The sequence below is a fragment of the Polistes dominula genome, unplaced genomic scaffold, assembly GCF_049000335.1.
Source record: "Polistes dominula isolate Pdom_NZ unplaced genomic scaffold, Pdom_raw_medaka contig_21, whole genome shotgun sequence".
Classification (NCBI taxonomy): Eukaryota; Metazoa; Arthropoda; class Insecta; order Hymenoptera; family Vespidae; genus Polistes; species Polistes dominula.
In genome coordinates this window covers 4,258,223-4,274,119 of record NW_028301061.1, presented here as the reverse complement: position 1 = coordinate 4,274,119, position 15,897 = coordinate 4,258,223, and the positions used below count along the sequence as shown (strand labels likewise).

The following is a 15,897-nucleotide window of genomic DNA, read 5'->3' as shown; positions in this document are numbered from 1 at the left end:
TAATTACATACATCAAAATTTATTATATCTAACATGAAATTATAAAAGCTACAGATTACAACCAATTGCAAAAAAACTTTTGCGGTCAAGCATTAGAAAATTAATAAAATCATTGTTTTACCAACAATGTCTCGTCCTTCTGTTTTATTTTAATACGATTATTTCTTTTTTATAACGCTGTTAGAAATTCTTTCTGTTAGAAAGCTTTTAAAATATTTAAAATAATTTCTATGCTATAGTTTATCATTTAGGTTACACATTAGATAAATTATCCTGCATGTATGCTCCACTTAGTGAAAATTTTCATCACACACACACAGAAATATTATAAGAATAAAAAAGACGTTCACTTAGTTTCTAATGATAATTGAAATAAATAATGGATCATTCGTGAATATTAAAAAGATTCTTAACGTTTCTCAAGTTACTGAAATAAACCACAAGAATTTTCCTTAAAGCTTCGATCTTCTTAAGGAACGAGATAATTCTTCTTCTTTCATCAAAACGAGAATATTTCTAAGGAATTACTTAAGACAGAAGAATCCTTAATTGTACCGCTAGTTCAATTTTGCTAAAACTCACACTTCGAAGATAGTTTTGCAAAATTCATTAAATTCTCATGAAACGAGATCCATTCGTTTCTTACAATGAAGTGACTCATTCAATATCACACAATAACCTTTGTTTAACGGGTGAACTAAAAAGCAAAGTAAATATATGGTCGATTAGGAAGCTGATATTATGGTATACCAAATTACTAAACAAATTTCAACTAGATATTTCCTTAGTTTTCCTTATTCCAAAAACAAGAGGTCTATCTTGATCATTGATCAAATAACATTATTTGTAAATTTATTCTTTACATATAAAAAAAAAACCTATTAAAAAAATTGATTACATAAAATTGATACAATCATCATAAAACTCTTCTTGAACGATGCTACAATACATGAATATAAATGAATGAAATTAAAAAATACGAATTTTATAAATTAACAAAAAAAAATTCTAAAATAAATGAAATACCTAAAAATTAATTCAAAATAACTCATAATTAATCTTCTATAAATGTTTGAAATATAAATAAAATTAAAAAAAGGAAGTACGAATAATTCTTCCCAAAAGTATTTCTATTTTAGATTATAATTCCTGAAACAATTAACTGATTTAATTAATATTAATTCGTAGTCCGGTTTGCTGCCTACGTACGACGAATGCCTGCATCACAAATACGAGATGATATCGCGTTCTCACACGCCCCCACCCCCATGGTCCGACTCGACAACAAATTCATCATCAACGACGCCATCTTCGTCAGTTTTCCGAGCACGTCGTGAGCTTGGAGAGTATCTCGCACAGTTGACGATCTCACAACAGAATAACGAGCATTTTGCTCAACATCAACAGCACCAGCAACAGCAACAGCAACACTCTGGTCCTGTCCATCGGGACGGTAGTTGTCTCACGAACCAGAAAATCTACAGGGAACAGCATATCAGAGTGCAACAGCGAACACGACCAATGCCTCCCAGGTGAGAATTTTTAGACATGTAGAGAGAGAAAGAGAGAGAGAGATCAGTTTTAGTGTTAAACCTAGCATAAACTCAACCATCTTTCACTTTGTCGATCGTTCTACACCCTGTGATATAATTTGCATTACTATTAGACGTCATGCTATTCTAACGTCTCGTAGGATTATAGTAGTAAAAGTTTTGTTTGAAAATACTGTGGTCTTTGGAGAAAAGGACAAATTAATTCTTTCACGTTTTCTTTTTAATCTTGACTTCCTAATAAGAGTCAAAGTATTTTAGAATTTTTATTCGACACAAAAAAATCTCCAAAGTTTCGCTAGTATTAATACTAGAAAGTTTAACAAGAACATTAAAGTTAATTCATATATGTTTATTTCATATATTTTTATTTGTATAAATTTACAAGAATTTATGAAAAAACACTTTATGGTTAACTCAGTAGAGGAAAAAGATGATAATACAGATTTTTAGTTTCATATGTTTTTGCAAAATTACGAACACCATGGAAAAAAATTTATAAGCAAGAGAGAGAGAAACTAGGTAACAAATATTTTAATAACGAAAGAAAGGTATGAATTAAGTTCACCGCTGTACATATTTTATATCTCTCCAGGATTTAATCTAAAATTGAAGGTCTTCAATAATAAGATAAAGTAGCCTAGTGATTTATAAATGTGTATTTACTCGTTCTCGTATCTTACTTTTATTTTCGACATTCGCTTAATTCTTTTTCATATTTTAATGTTATCAATCTCTTAAATTATTACGCATATTTCGAGAATATTCGATTTGCATGCATATTCGATCAAAGCTGGCTTATTTGGCTTAAATCTGATCGAAGTGGTTGTCAGCAAGATCATCCAATTAGAAACATTAGTTTGACCCCTTATTGTTAATACATTCACACACAAACACACACGCACATAAACACTATAGGCATATATTATCCAATAAACAAATGGTTTTAAACCGATATTACGCAAAATTACGAAAACTAGGAATTAATTGCACGTTTAACGCTGTGCTTTTATTTCTGACACAAGCCAAATTCAAAAATTTTGTTTAAAACAATTTAATCTAGAACTTTAGGATAGAGAGAGAGAGAGACTCTTTAAGAATAAGGTGAAGTAGCAAGTGTTCTTAAAATGAGTCTTTTGTCTTTCGCATTCTACAATGAACTTCCGTTCTTTATACCTTTCGACACTCATGTCCTTTTTTCTTAACGTTATAAATCTCCCCCCTTTCCCCACTCTCATTCATATTTCGAGAATGTTCGATTTTTACCTATATTTGATCAAAGTTCGCTAGAATAAAGAAAAACTATCCTGAACCCGTTTGTTTTCTACTTAATCAAACCGAGGCTGTCATTGCGATCATGTAACTTACTATATTGTTCCTTTTTCCATTTATCTCTAATACCATAAACACCATGAATGCATGCTATAATATTATTCTTTACAATAAGGTGAATAATGAACGGTTTATTCTTGAGATTTACATTTTATCGTTAATTTTATTTTATTATTAGTGATTATAATATTCCACACATTTTCCTTATTATCCAATCCCACATAACATAAAAACTTTCTAAAAACTTTCTAAAATATTTCTTGAAAAGCTTTAAACCTTTCAAAAAGGTTTCTAAAAAATCTTTCTACAAGGTGAAAATATCCGCGTTAAGAGACTTGCAAAAGATTACTCTATCAGTAAAATATTTTAGAAATGTTTTTAAAATATTTTTGTAAAATCTTTTATGAATCTTTTTCAAAATATTTTAGAATGATGCCTACAAGGTTTCTGAATGATTTTTTTGGAAATATTTAACAAAACTTTCGCTGAAAGATTTCAAAACTTATCGTGTTATTTGGGATAGTGTTCTGTGACTTCGAAAAGGTTAAGAGTAATTGCTATAATCCATTACGACACAAAAAAATAAAAGCAATCGATTATCAAAGCATATACTGGCTAATATCATATGGTTGGTCTAACAATAAGTTGTCTTACAAGGGATGGGACAAAACAAATAACCTCAGTATTTTCAAAATTTTACAAACTTGTAGAGATCGTTTAGGAAAAACGTTTTTATTTTATTAGAAAATCAAATTTATACATTCTGTAAATAAATATGATTAATAATTATGAATTAAAGAACACACATATACATATCTATTTTCAAATAGAATTTATCTATTACACAAATAATATATAATTAATAATTTCATATTAAATAACACATATATATTTACAAATAGAATTTGTTTATTATACAAGTAATATATAATGAATAATTATTAACACACTTATATATATATATATATATGGGGCATTCCACGTCAAATCGGCCACTTTTAACCCCGACCCCTTTCGATTTGGCTAAAAGTTTTTTATCCTATTCTACCCTATAGAAAACAATTTTCAGAATTGTTTCAAATTTTTTTACCAAGCCCAAAAAAAATTATTAATTTTTGAAAAAATGGCTCTTTTTTTTAAATGGCTATAACTTCTTCAAAATTCAACCTATTGAGAAGTTTTTTTTTAAATTTTTGTTTTTAAATGTACTTTTCAGAAAAAAATACAAAAAAAATTTAAAATTATAAAATGCATGAAATTTTCGCATTTTTTAAGAAAAACCGTTATTTTCTCGAAGTTCGCCATTTTTTTTTTATTTACTGAAAAAACTTTGACTTATTCTGCGATTATTCCCGCCAGTCCCACAGTGGATCCAGTTAGTTTTTTATTTTTTTTATTTAATTGAAAGAAAATTTTCAAAATTTAAAATGTTTTTTTTTTTAAACTTTGTTTTTTGAGACTATATATATATATATTTATATATTTTATATATTTATATATTCGTAAATAGTATAAACTTAACAACTTCTATTTATAATGCAAATGCATTTTATTTTTCATTATATTCATCAAAAAAGTATGATTAATTATTTCAATAAGAAAAAGAATATGTTACTGTTTATTTCGAGAAAAAAAAATTATAAAAAGAAGATTAAAATTAATGAAACATACTGTACAAAAGCAAAAAAAAAGAAATACAGAAAATTTAAATTAAAGAAAAAACAATTGGTATATAAACATGTTCGTAAATTTTTTTATTTCCGATATCTTTGTAAATAATTGAGTTTTGATCACTATTCCTTGTTTGTATTGTATAATCCTAAACTACCTCTACAATTGTGTAAAGTTTTGAAAATATTTAAGGTTATTGATTTTTTCTCAACTTTGGTAAACCTAAAGAAACGAAGGCCGTTATTAGGCAACCAACTGTTGTTAAATTAATGACCTAGGACAAGGATGATGTTTTGATAATGATCAGACACTAAAAATTGAAAATATTATATAAAATGTATGAGAATCAAATAATTTTCGATCAATGCAAAAACTTGTGAATGCTCTTTTAACGATGTTTGGGTCAACATATTCGCGTGAAAAATTATTTTCTTCAATGAATTTTACAAAATCGACGAATCAAATAAAAATGAAATGTCTGTGAAACGTATAAAACCAATGAACGGAATATAAACCTTATTTTTCAAAACTATCCTAAAATAAATGACCTTAATTTTTTTTTTGCTTTTCAGTTATCAGTTAACAAAGTTGATCCCTTTATACCCCTCCCCTCTCTTAAAGTAACCTCCCTCAATTACTGACTAACAAATTAAAGTTACAAACTATGAGATAAGTTGAATTTGACACAAGCATCCAAAAAGGTTTGCCATCCCTGATTTAGGAAAATCTTAACAGAAAACAAAAGTGTTAGGACCTGATTTAGGGGACGCAGAATTGTCCTAGATTATTTCGACATTCGAACCAAAGAGGTAATTACTAATTACTAATTACTAATTGTTAATTACTGTTTGATTCCGTTGTTCTACTTAAAGAAAATGTTTTTGTTTAAGTTCTTGTTTAATTCCATATTGTGACTAACAATATCCTTACCAAAATAAATGAGATAATGTTAAAATAATAACTAGAGTAATTAATTTGTAACAATTGAAATTTGAAGTCATAAGTTATCTTACTATAGTGTTTGAATATTTTGAGAAATGTATACATAGTTAGTTAATATATAAATTAAACGGATAACTCCATGATTCACTAGACGTCTCTTTTATTTTATACAAATTCCGAAAGATTAATCATTTTACCTGTTTATTTAACATTTATGAATTATTTAATTATAATAATTCTGAAAAATTGTTTCTCTTTTCTCAAGAATACGAAAAAAAAAAAATATTTATTCTTTATTTTCCTATAAAGTGTCCTAAGAATTTGGAAAATTGGAAACGTTTCTATAAACGTCAATTTGCCTACTGCTTTCGGATTTTCGTGATAGTTGTATGGAATTGTAGGAAGAGCTGAACGTTTAGTTAAAGTTTAGCAAACGCGACCATAACGCAGCCACAAGCTCATACTACCTTTGTCAATTTCAGACGTAGAACTTTATCGAATATTCCTCACGGACAATTGAGGGCTACTGTGTGTATCCATTCAATGCAAATGGCTATTAATTCCATACCATAAATAAACTAGAAAGCAAGACGATGGAAATCGAAATATCCGACTCAAAATCCAATCTACATTTTATTCCAATTAACTTCATCTAACGACATTTCTCAGAAATCAAATAAATTTGACGAGTACAATGACTTTGAACGCGAGCTGTACGTTTTATGATTTCAACTTTAAAATAATAATAATAATAACAATATATTGTTTTCATGACCTAAAAAGTCCATATCGATCTTGCGCTTTAAAAAATATGTAGAAAATTAAAAAAAAAAAAAGTAAAAAAATAAAAAATAAAAAACTAAAACAATTGAAGAGAATACATGAATTTAATAAACGGAGTAAAAGATTGTCCATTTATTGAACTTCATAAATTGAATCTCTCTTTTTCCTGTAATTCGTCTCGTTTTTTTATTTCTTTAAAAAACAAAATAATTATTATATAACCAAAAACAAATTAATATTAGAAAATACTTTATCTAAAATCCTATATGGAAGGGATGCAAATAAAAACATGTTTTACATTTTTTTTTAAACTAAAGAAAAAACGAAGTTTTTATTTATTTATTGGCATTATAAATTTGTATATGTTGAATTTTATCTCTTACAGAAAAAGTATTCATTACATATACATGCCAACATTTAAAAATATTCTATACGAATATAAATGTGAATATGCAGAAATATGTATATTTACACACAACAGTGAAAATATATTTAAAATACCATTTTCCTGCTCGCTATGCGATGTAATTGAACCGTTTCGTTTAATGCATGATTTCTCGGAAGACCGCAAAAATATTTTACTACATTTTCATTTCCAAAGTAATTCTAACGTATAGACAAATATTGCTTTGATGATGGATTTTCGATATTTGCTTTCCTGTCTTATCGACGTACAAATGGCAATCGTTTTTATAATACGATTGCGGTAAATATCTATAAATAAGTAAAAATATTTACGCGTATAAGTTGACGTGCGTGCACATACGTTAAAGTTTAAAGAACTACATGTATCATATATAAGATGATTATTAAAACTAGAACAGACTAACTGTTTTTTAATAAGTAAAAACAAAAAAAAGAAAAAGAAATTATATGAAATAATGCGTCATAACTTCCTGTTTTTTTATTATTTATTTGGATAAACCGATGCACTTGCCAGGTACTTTTGCACTTTATTCTTTAATGCAACTCCAATTTTGTTTTTAACCAATAGATTACTTTTTGAATCGTGCATATATAAAAATACTAATTCAGTTTAATGAGAATGTCAATACTTTACAATATATTTGACGTTTTATATCGTTATTATTTTATATCAATTTACTTTTATTGAAAAATTTTACTTTTTAATTTGCCTATCAAAAACTTCTATCAGAGTGCAAATATGGAGTAAAAAAAATTGGAAATATAAAAAATGTCATAACCAATAACATATAGAATGTAAAATATTTCAAATTCAATAATACTTCATTTTCAATAAAAATCTTTCAAAAGAAAAATTCAACTGCTAATATAATTGTATTAAAAAAAAAAAAAAAAAAAAAACGAAATACGAAATACATTGCGTGATTTTTAATAATTCACATTGTTTACTATCCAAAATATTGCAGTATTTAATACGAAAAGTACAGTTTTCATTTATGCAGGATGTTTCAAAATGTGTGCGTATAATTTTAGGACTACTTTCAGTTCTCTGGGACAAAAAAAAACAGCTCATATATTTATATACCGAAATTCTTGTTTCCAAATTCCAAACTATAGGCATTCTTATATTTTTCGTATTGTTCAATGATTCATAGAAGCTGTTAAAAGAAGTAAATCTTTTCATTCGTTCAAAAATACTAGGTTATGTTTAAATTTTTTCAACAACCCGAGTTAAGTTTACTTAAAATTAAAGCTTACTTGAATCAAAAAAAAGCAGTCAATAAAATTATCAGAATTACTAATAAATAAAAACAAATTATAATTCTGAAACAAGGATATAATTATAAGCAAACATTTGAGGTTATGTTCATATATTTTGAAATATCTTTTCTAAACATATATCATATTAAAAAAATGTATTTCACTAGGTCAATTGATATAGTACTAACCTAATAAAAATCAATAAATAATTTCAGGTCACAGAGCGAGAGTCGGGCACATCAACAAAGACTTGCAACGATGTACGAAGATGGTGCTTTTTGCATGGAAACAACGGCACTAACTTCGATGTTTGAACATGGCGTAGCTTTTTGTAGTCTAATGTAAGAGATAACTTTCGTGAGAAAGAACTATTAACTAATATTAAAAGTCATATATCACGATCGTAATTTTGATTCTCCGAAAAAAAGAAAAATAAAATTCAAGAAGATTAACAATACCAACAAATTCATTATTGTTCTCTTCGTGTAAGCTCTACTATCGTGTTTGTGTGCTAAATCATTAAATTATATTAACGAATTTTTATCTTTTGATCTATTGCTCGATTAATCACTGTCTTAAAAGAATGATCGATTGCAATAGAAAAAAAGAAAGAAAATACAAATAACAGCTTATATAAGGTTCAACAAAAAGTTATCAATTATTTTTTTGAATTATCGATTGACCTAATGCATTTGGTTTTTCAATTTTTTTTTACTGGGTAACAATAGTTGGCAACTAAAAAATATATTCGTAAAATGCATAGAAGATACCAGATAAAGATGTCTATATACTATTAAGTATTTAAATACAAGTTATATTAAAATATAATATTTAACGTGTATATGCATGCTTAAATATATGTATAAGAGTAGTTTGTTTTTTAAATAAGTGTATATTATTTTTTATCAGTTTCATCTTTATATTCGTAATGTCAGGTTTGAAATCATATATCCAGTGAGTGACTTTAAAATCGTACACCGTTACTCTTAATAAATTTTTGCTCGAAAACTATTAATTTAATGTGTTTAGGATGAAGAAAATTTTGAAATAAATTCATTAGTATACCATAATTACATATTTAATAAGTTAAACTTCAATGCTTTATTTATAATAGTTTAATTAGGCAAAGATAGGAATAATGTACAGAAACCACCTATACCTTAAAATTGTATATATTAGTATAACTCTAAAAGCAATGCAATACCACGTTTACCATGTTTTTTGATGAATGATACAAAATATATTTGCTTACAAATGACATATTTATAAATATACCTTGAATAATAAACAACATCGATATAATATGAAAAATTTTTAACTGAAAGTAATTATTAGTCAGAAAAGTTAAAACATATGTATTTTAGTTTAATCAATCTTAAATATTGGTAAAGTATATTAAAAAGCTATATTTACCTGAAATGATTATTAATTAATCAAAGGAAAATGTATATTGTAATATAAATGCATAAAGTATAAGTTGGATGTACCTTTCTCTTCGAAATCCAGTAACAAACTAGCTCGTTAGTCCTCTGTGAAAGTTCTTTTATTAAACTTTGTTTATATGACTCTTCTCTGATGACTACACCTGTATAACAAAAATAATATGTGTAGTAAATAAAGTTTAATTTAGTTAATATATTTATAATAATTTAGTTAAAATATATATATATACTGCCGGGAGGTACTGCTAAATATTTAGGGGTAACCCTAAATACGATACGAAGTTGTCCTTCTAGCCGCATATCAAGGCCGCTGCACAGAGGGCGGCTACTAAGACGACTGCCCTCGCCCGCCTCATGGCAAATACAAGAGGACCCAAACAAAAAATTAGGACATTACTGATAGCGGTCACCCACTCGATCCTCTTCTATGAGGCCGAGATATGGGGGGATGCGATGCGGGTCAAGAAATACTGACAGGCGATGGTGGCGGTACAGCGGCGGGGGGCACTTCGCATTGTGTGCGCTTACCGCACTGTCTCCGCGGCAACGGTGTTCGTGATAGCTGGCGTCATTCCCGTAGACCTCTTAGCACAGGAGCGCAAAAGAATATTCGCGTCATGTGTAGAATTGGGGAGGGAAAGGGCCGCCACAGAGGCGCGGACAGAGACTCTGAACAGCTGTCAAACCCGCTGGACGGAAGGCGACAAAGACAGGTGGACGAGACGGCTCATAACGGACGTACGATTGTGGTCGGAGAGGAATCACGGGGATGTAAATTTTTACTTAACTCAGTTCCTCTCTGGCCACGGATATTTCCGCAGGTACCTGTACCGTATGGGGAAAGTAACGTCCCCGTCGTGCAGATACTGCGGACATACTCAGGATGACGCGGAACACACATTTTTCGTGTGCTCGCGGTGGACAGACACCAGACGGACGCTACGAACCAGGACAGGAGATCTGACCCCAAACCACATAGTGTTCGCTATGACTCAGGACCAGGAAAAGTGGGATGACGTGACGCGTTATGTGACGAACGTACTTAAACAAAAACGAACAGACGGATGCCTAGAAGGCTGACGAACAAACTGAGAGGATGATCAGACATGCCGGCCAGCCCGAAGTAATGTGCACAACAATCCCGGACTGGTTCAGGGACAGCCGAAGTCAACCACTGACTTCATAAAACATATATATATATATAAAGTTTATTCTTTTCAAAGTTATTTAAACAACAATCAATAAAAAAATATCAGCTGATTTTCATAGAGGACAAACAGTCAGTCTAACGTTGAATTTCGAAGTGAACGGTACGTCTAACTCATACTTTTTGCACTTAAGTTAACATATACGTTTCCTTCGATTAATTAATAATTATTTATATATAAGGTAAATATAACATTTTAATATACTCTACTAATATTTGAGATTAATTAAACTAAAATACATTTATTTGAGTTGAAAACTTTTTCTAATAAAATATCAGATCGAAATTGTTTAATATTTGAAGTATATTAATAGATACGTACTTTGTATTATTCTTATTTTTTAAAGAGTAATTAATTAAATCTTATATTAAAAAATATTTAAATGAAATTAATAACAAGAGATGACCAATCATCAGACATGATATTAAACTTGCTTTCACAGTTATACTAACATGTACAATTTTAAGATACTGGCATTATTTATATATTATTATTGTCTGTGTCTAACTGATTTATTATAAATAAAGCATTCAAGTTGAACTCATTAAATATTTAATTAAAGTATGCTAATGTATTTATTTTTAAATTGTTTTCATTCCAAACACATATATCAATAGTTTTCAAGCCAAAACGGTGTACGATTATAAAAGACACTTACTGTAAGTTGTTAACAAGAACGAACGTTTTTTTAAATGCAATATTATAGATAATGATATGAAAGTTATATGTATGAAATACGAAGAACGATCTAGGAAGCTTTCAGTATTCAGTTTATGGCATTTTACAAATATAAAATATATATTATATGATATAATAAATATATAGAGAGTTATATACAAATATTATTATATTTAATAAAATAATTCAATTAAATATAATTTTAATATTTTATTATATTCAATTAACACTATTATATTATATAACAATATTATATATAAAAGTATATAAATGCATCTAAAACTTTTTTCATATGATACTTTTTTCACATGACATATTTAACACATTCTAGTTAATTATTCATTTTTATATATTATATCATATAATATATATATATATATATATATATATATATATATATATATATATTAATATTTATTATACTTATGTAAAAACGCGGCCTACTTTGTTTGAATCGATAAACTTTATATTTTTAAAATAATGAGTCTACTTTAAATAATAGGAATGATAAAAGTAATAACTTAAAAAGTCAATATATATATTGTTATCTGGTTACGTGCATAGGTTTTATCATGAAAATCAAATAATTCACAATAGCGAATGAAATAGGTATTTCCAATTCTTTTTATCTTGCCAGACTGATCCGGGAATATGGTTTTTCAATGTTTTGTCGATCATCTGTCATTTCTTATCACGTCGAAAGCTCGAACAACACTATTTATTTCTCTATTAACAATGTATTTATTCCGTTATGAAACTTTTCCTGTTCTCGTATATTAGTTTTTTTTTTTTTTTTTTTTTAATAAAAATTCTGCGTGTCGAAATCAAAAAATCTAGAGAATAGTGATTTATAAATATTACAGAAAAAATGCCGATCACTATCGACTACTGTCAATATTTGACTTTTTGTCTTTTTTCTGGCTTTATTCTCTTCCCAAGAAATATTGGGAATAAAAATATTTGTTTCTCTTTTAACAACTTCGATTAAAAAAAAAAAAAATCAAATAAAAAACTGACGTGACAACGTTCTGTGTTCACAATAAAATAGAAGAATTTAAATTTAAAGATAAATGTGAAATAGCATGCGAATATATATATATATAACCAACTTTTTAACATCTTTTTTTGCTTATTTTATTTTTTTAAATAGTTTGTTTGTTAAAATTTCTTGACAAGTAACATTTATGAAATAAAAATAGAAGGAGAGAGATAAGAATAGAACAAAAAAAAATTTTTTTTTAATCAAACCGCATTCCTTTTTCTCTTTTTATTTACATATAATGTAATATAATATATATTTCCAAAAGTTACTTCACCGAGAAAGAAAATCAATATTGATTTATTTCTAGAATTAAGTTTGTTCTTTTTCATTTCCAAATATGAATGTTAAGTTGCAGTGTTTTTTTTTTTTTGAAAAAAAAAAGTATTGGCCAACTTACTACTCACCGAAAAAAAAAAACTTTTAATTTTTCTTTAAATCGACTTTTCGAATACCCGGTATCCATACCTAAATAAAGAGATTGAAAAGTTTTGAAATAAACGCAGAAACTACTCTTTTTTTTTATTACCAAATGATCTTTTATTTTTAATAGAAAATACAAGTTTATTTTTCTTTTAGGATCAAAACTTTTCAACCTACCCTCGTATATTATATTATATTATAATAATTCTATTTAATTACATATATGTGTGGGACCGAAAATCTCAATGCCAGAAAAAATAGGCAATTGTGGAGTAGTTGACCGAAGGGCTCTGGATACTCTTCAGAAGTTTTATCACTCTTCAGAAGTTTTATCACTCTCCAGAAAAACGAAATACCTGGTCAAGTCAGTCTAATGGGCAATTTTTTGTCACTAATTCTACATATATAGGGTGACTAAGATATGCGTATTCGAATAAAATGTTATTTAAATATAAATCACTTAAAGTATTATTCAAAAGTTATAACTTAAATTGTAAAACTATTTAAATGTGCTGTTTAAAGATGATTTTCAGCTATTTAACGTATATTGTTTACTATTTTAACATAACTCAACATATTCTTCTTTAAATATTAGGTTGGCAAACTAAAATCTTCTAACCTCAATACATTAGATTTCTATATGTAGGAGAAAACTAAGACAAGAAATTTATACAACTGAAATAACTACATTTACAATTAATGGTAATGTAAACAGAATTTGGGACGCAATTACAAAATTTAATAGAAATCTACGAGAAAATGGCCGTGTCATAAACAAAAAATTTTGAACAGTAAATTTAGATATTTTTACAATTTATGTTAAAATAATTTTGAAAAAACATTCAAATGATTTATGTTTATAAAACATAGTTGTTTTATTTTTTAGCATAAAATACGTTCACAACGTGTGTACGAAATAATCTCAGACACCCCGTATTTATAGTTATTGTGACCCTTTGCAAATGATAAGATCGTTATCATAAAAATCGTAATATAGTTGGATTTTTAAAGATATCGATTTTAATAACAGAAAATTTTTTCGATTAATTCAGAAATAGAAATTTGTCATCAATAATGAAAATAATCTCTAATTGGATTATTACAAAAATAAATAAATAAAAACATGTTTGTGTGTGTGTGTGTATGTGTGTGTGTAATGCAAATCATCTATAAATAAAAAATAATAAGAGTTCTACAAAGTTACAAATTATGAATGTGTAGTTTTATCCAATACGAAATTAGAGATATATAAAAGAAATCAGTATTAACGTCATATTACACATAGAAATCGTGACGAAAATTTGAAAAATAGAATAAAAAATAAAAAAGATTGTTACCATTTATCATGTATTAATTATTTGATTGGATACCTACAAAGGTACGAAAAAAAATAACGTTAAAATGTTGGAAGTTTAAAAATGATCAAAGAATATAAATGATTATAATGATCGCGTATTGTATATTCCTATGATCGATAAATTTGCAAAAAACGATCATTGAAATATAAAAATAAAATAGTAAAAGAAGATACTCTTGTAAAATCTGATATTTAGAAAAATAAACAATTAAAATTTAAATCGGTCGATGAAAAGAAAAATAACTAAACTTTTTTTTTAAATTTAAAATTTACATCTTACGAATTCACGATCGATATAAAATTTTACGTTTTAAATATATCTAGAATTTATCAAATTATATCAAATAAATTTTGAAATATTTTGTAATCTTACGCATTAATTAATCGTTCATTTAGACTAATAATATAACATTTAAGATAGCAAAGAAAATTGTTTAACAAATTTACGTCGATTATTCTATAACATTCTCGCATGAGAATAATTATTATTTAAAAAGAATTATAATAATTAAAAATCATTTATTAATATAGAGTATGTAAATGAACAATATAAATTAAATTGATGTTATTTTTCTGATCCGATTTTTCGATTTATCATAAGCGTAATGTTCATTTAATCTATCATTTTAACGATATCGATGTTATCTTAAAAATATATTCATAAGAATGAATAAATATAAATTATTAGAGGTGTATATATACGATGCTTCAAATATATTGCTGGAAAGTATATCGATAATATCGTTTTTCAATTCGATTGCTACGATATATACCTACTATATTAGTTATCGTCATGTCTAAACGCACACTAAATAAAACCACTTTGTTTCATGAGACAATGTGCGTGAATTATTTTTTAAAAAAGCCGAACTTGTTACCGAATGCATATAAAATACACGAATATTATAGTAATAATATTAGCGCTGATAAGAATAATAATTATAAGGAAAACTAATCGCAGTACTATTACTACTACTACTACTAATAATAATAATAATAAATATAATAATAATAATAATAATAATAATAATAATAATAATAATGGTAATGATAATTTTAACAAAACAAAGCTAGCACTAAAATATCAACTTATTAAAACGCACACAATTCACCATATTACAAATACAAATCGAAAAATATATATTTAAAAACGAAGAACACTAATTACAGGGTGTCTAAAAAAATCCTCGTTACTGATAAAAGAAAATTAAAGTAAAAGACAATATTGTCTTAAATGATAATATTTTGTTTTTCATTTCAAAATATGAATTTCTGTTAACAAATTTTGACCAATTTTTTAATAAGCCCATGATTTATAGCCACACCAAGTATTTATCAAAAAACAATTTTATAACTTTGGAGACACCCTTATACCGAAACATGACAATTGACCTAAGCCTAATTATAAAATGCGATAAAAGAAAAAAATAAGAAAATATTATTTAATCAATGACCGAAGAACTAGGAAAATAAGGAATAGTGGAAGTTATAAGACTTAATATAACAACTGCAAAACATAAATGCGAAAATTAATCGTCATCTTAAAATATTAAGACTCCTTATAATCATACAAGAAAAAAATATTCAAAAAACTGAAAACAGAAGCAATAGTTTTAATCAGAATCATTTGTTAAACAATTGGATACAGTTTTTTTTTCAAAACTGTTTCAATCCCCTGCTTATCGTCATTTTATTACAATCATAGCCATAATCTGAAATGCAATATAGCAGTTATAAAATATGACATCTAATCGCAATCCGTAACATCATTAAAGTCATAAAAACA

General features: G+C 26.9%; 1 protein-coding gene across 1 annotated transcript in view; it reads left to right on the top strand.

Annotated features, from left to right (window-relative positions):
* LOC107065360 (uncharacterized) overlaps positions 1 to 11,492 on the top strand; it is a 183,347-nt gene extending 171,855 nt beyond the window's left edge. Inside the window, exons 4-5 of the mRNA XM_015318978.2 lie at positions 1,189 to 1,532; positions 8,180 to 11,492. Coding sequence (XP_015174464.1) covers positions 1,189 to 1,532; positions 8,180 to 8,309 — 474 coding nt within the window. The 3' untranslated portion in view covers positions 8,310 to 11,492. The remainder of the gene's footprint in view (positions 1 to 1,188; positions 1,533 to 8,179) is intronic.
* The last annotated feature ends 4,405 nt before the right edge of the window (positions 11,493 to 15,897 follow it).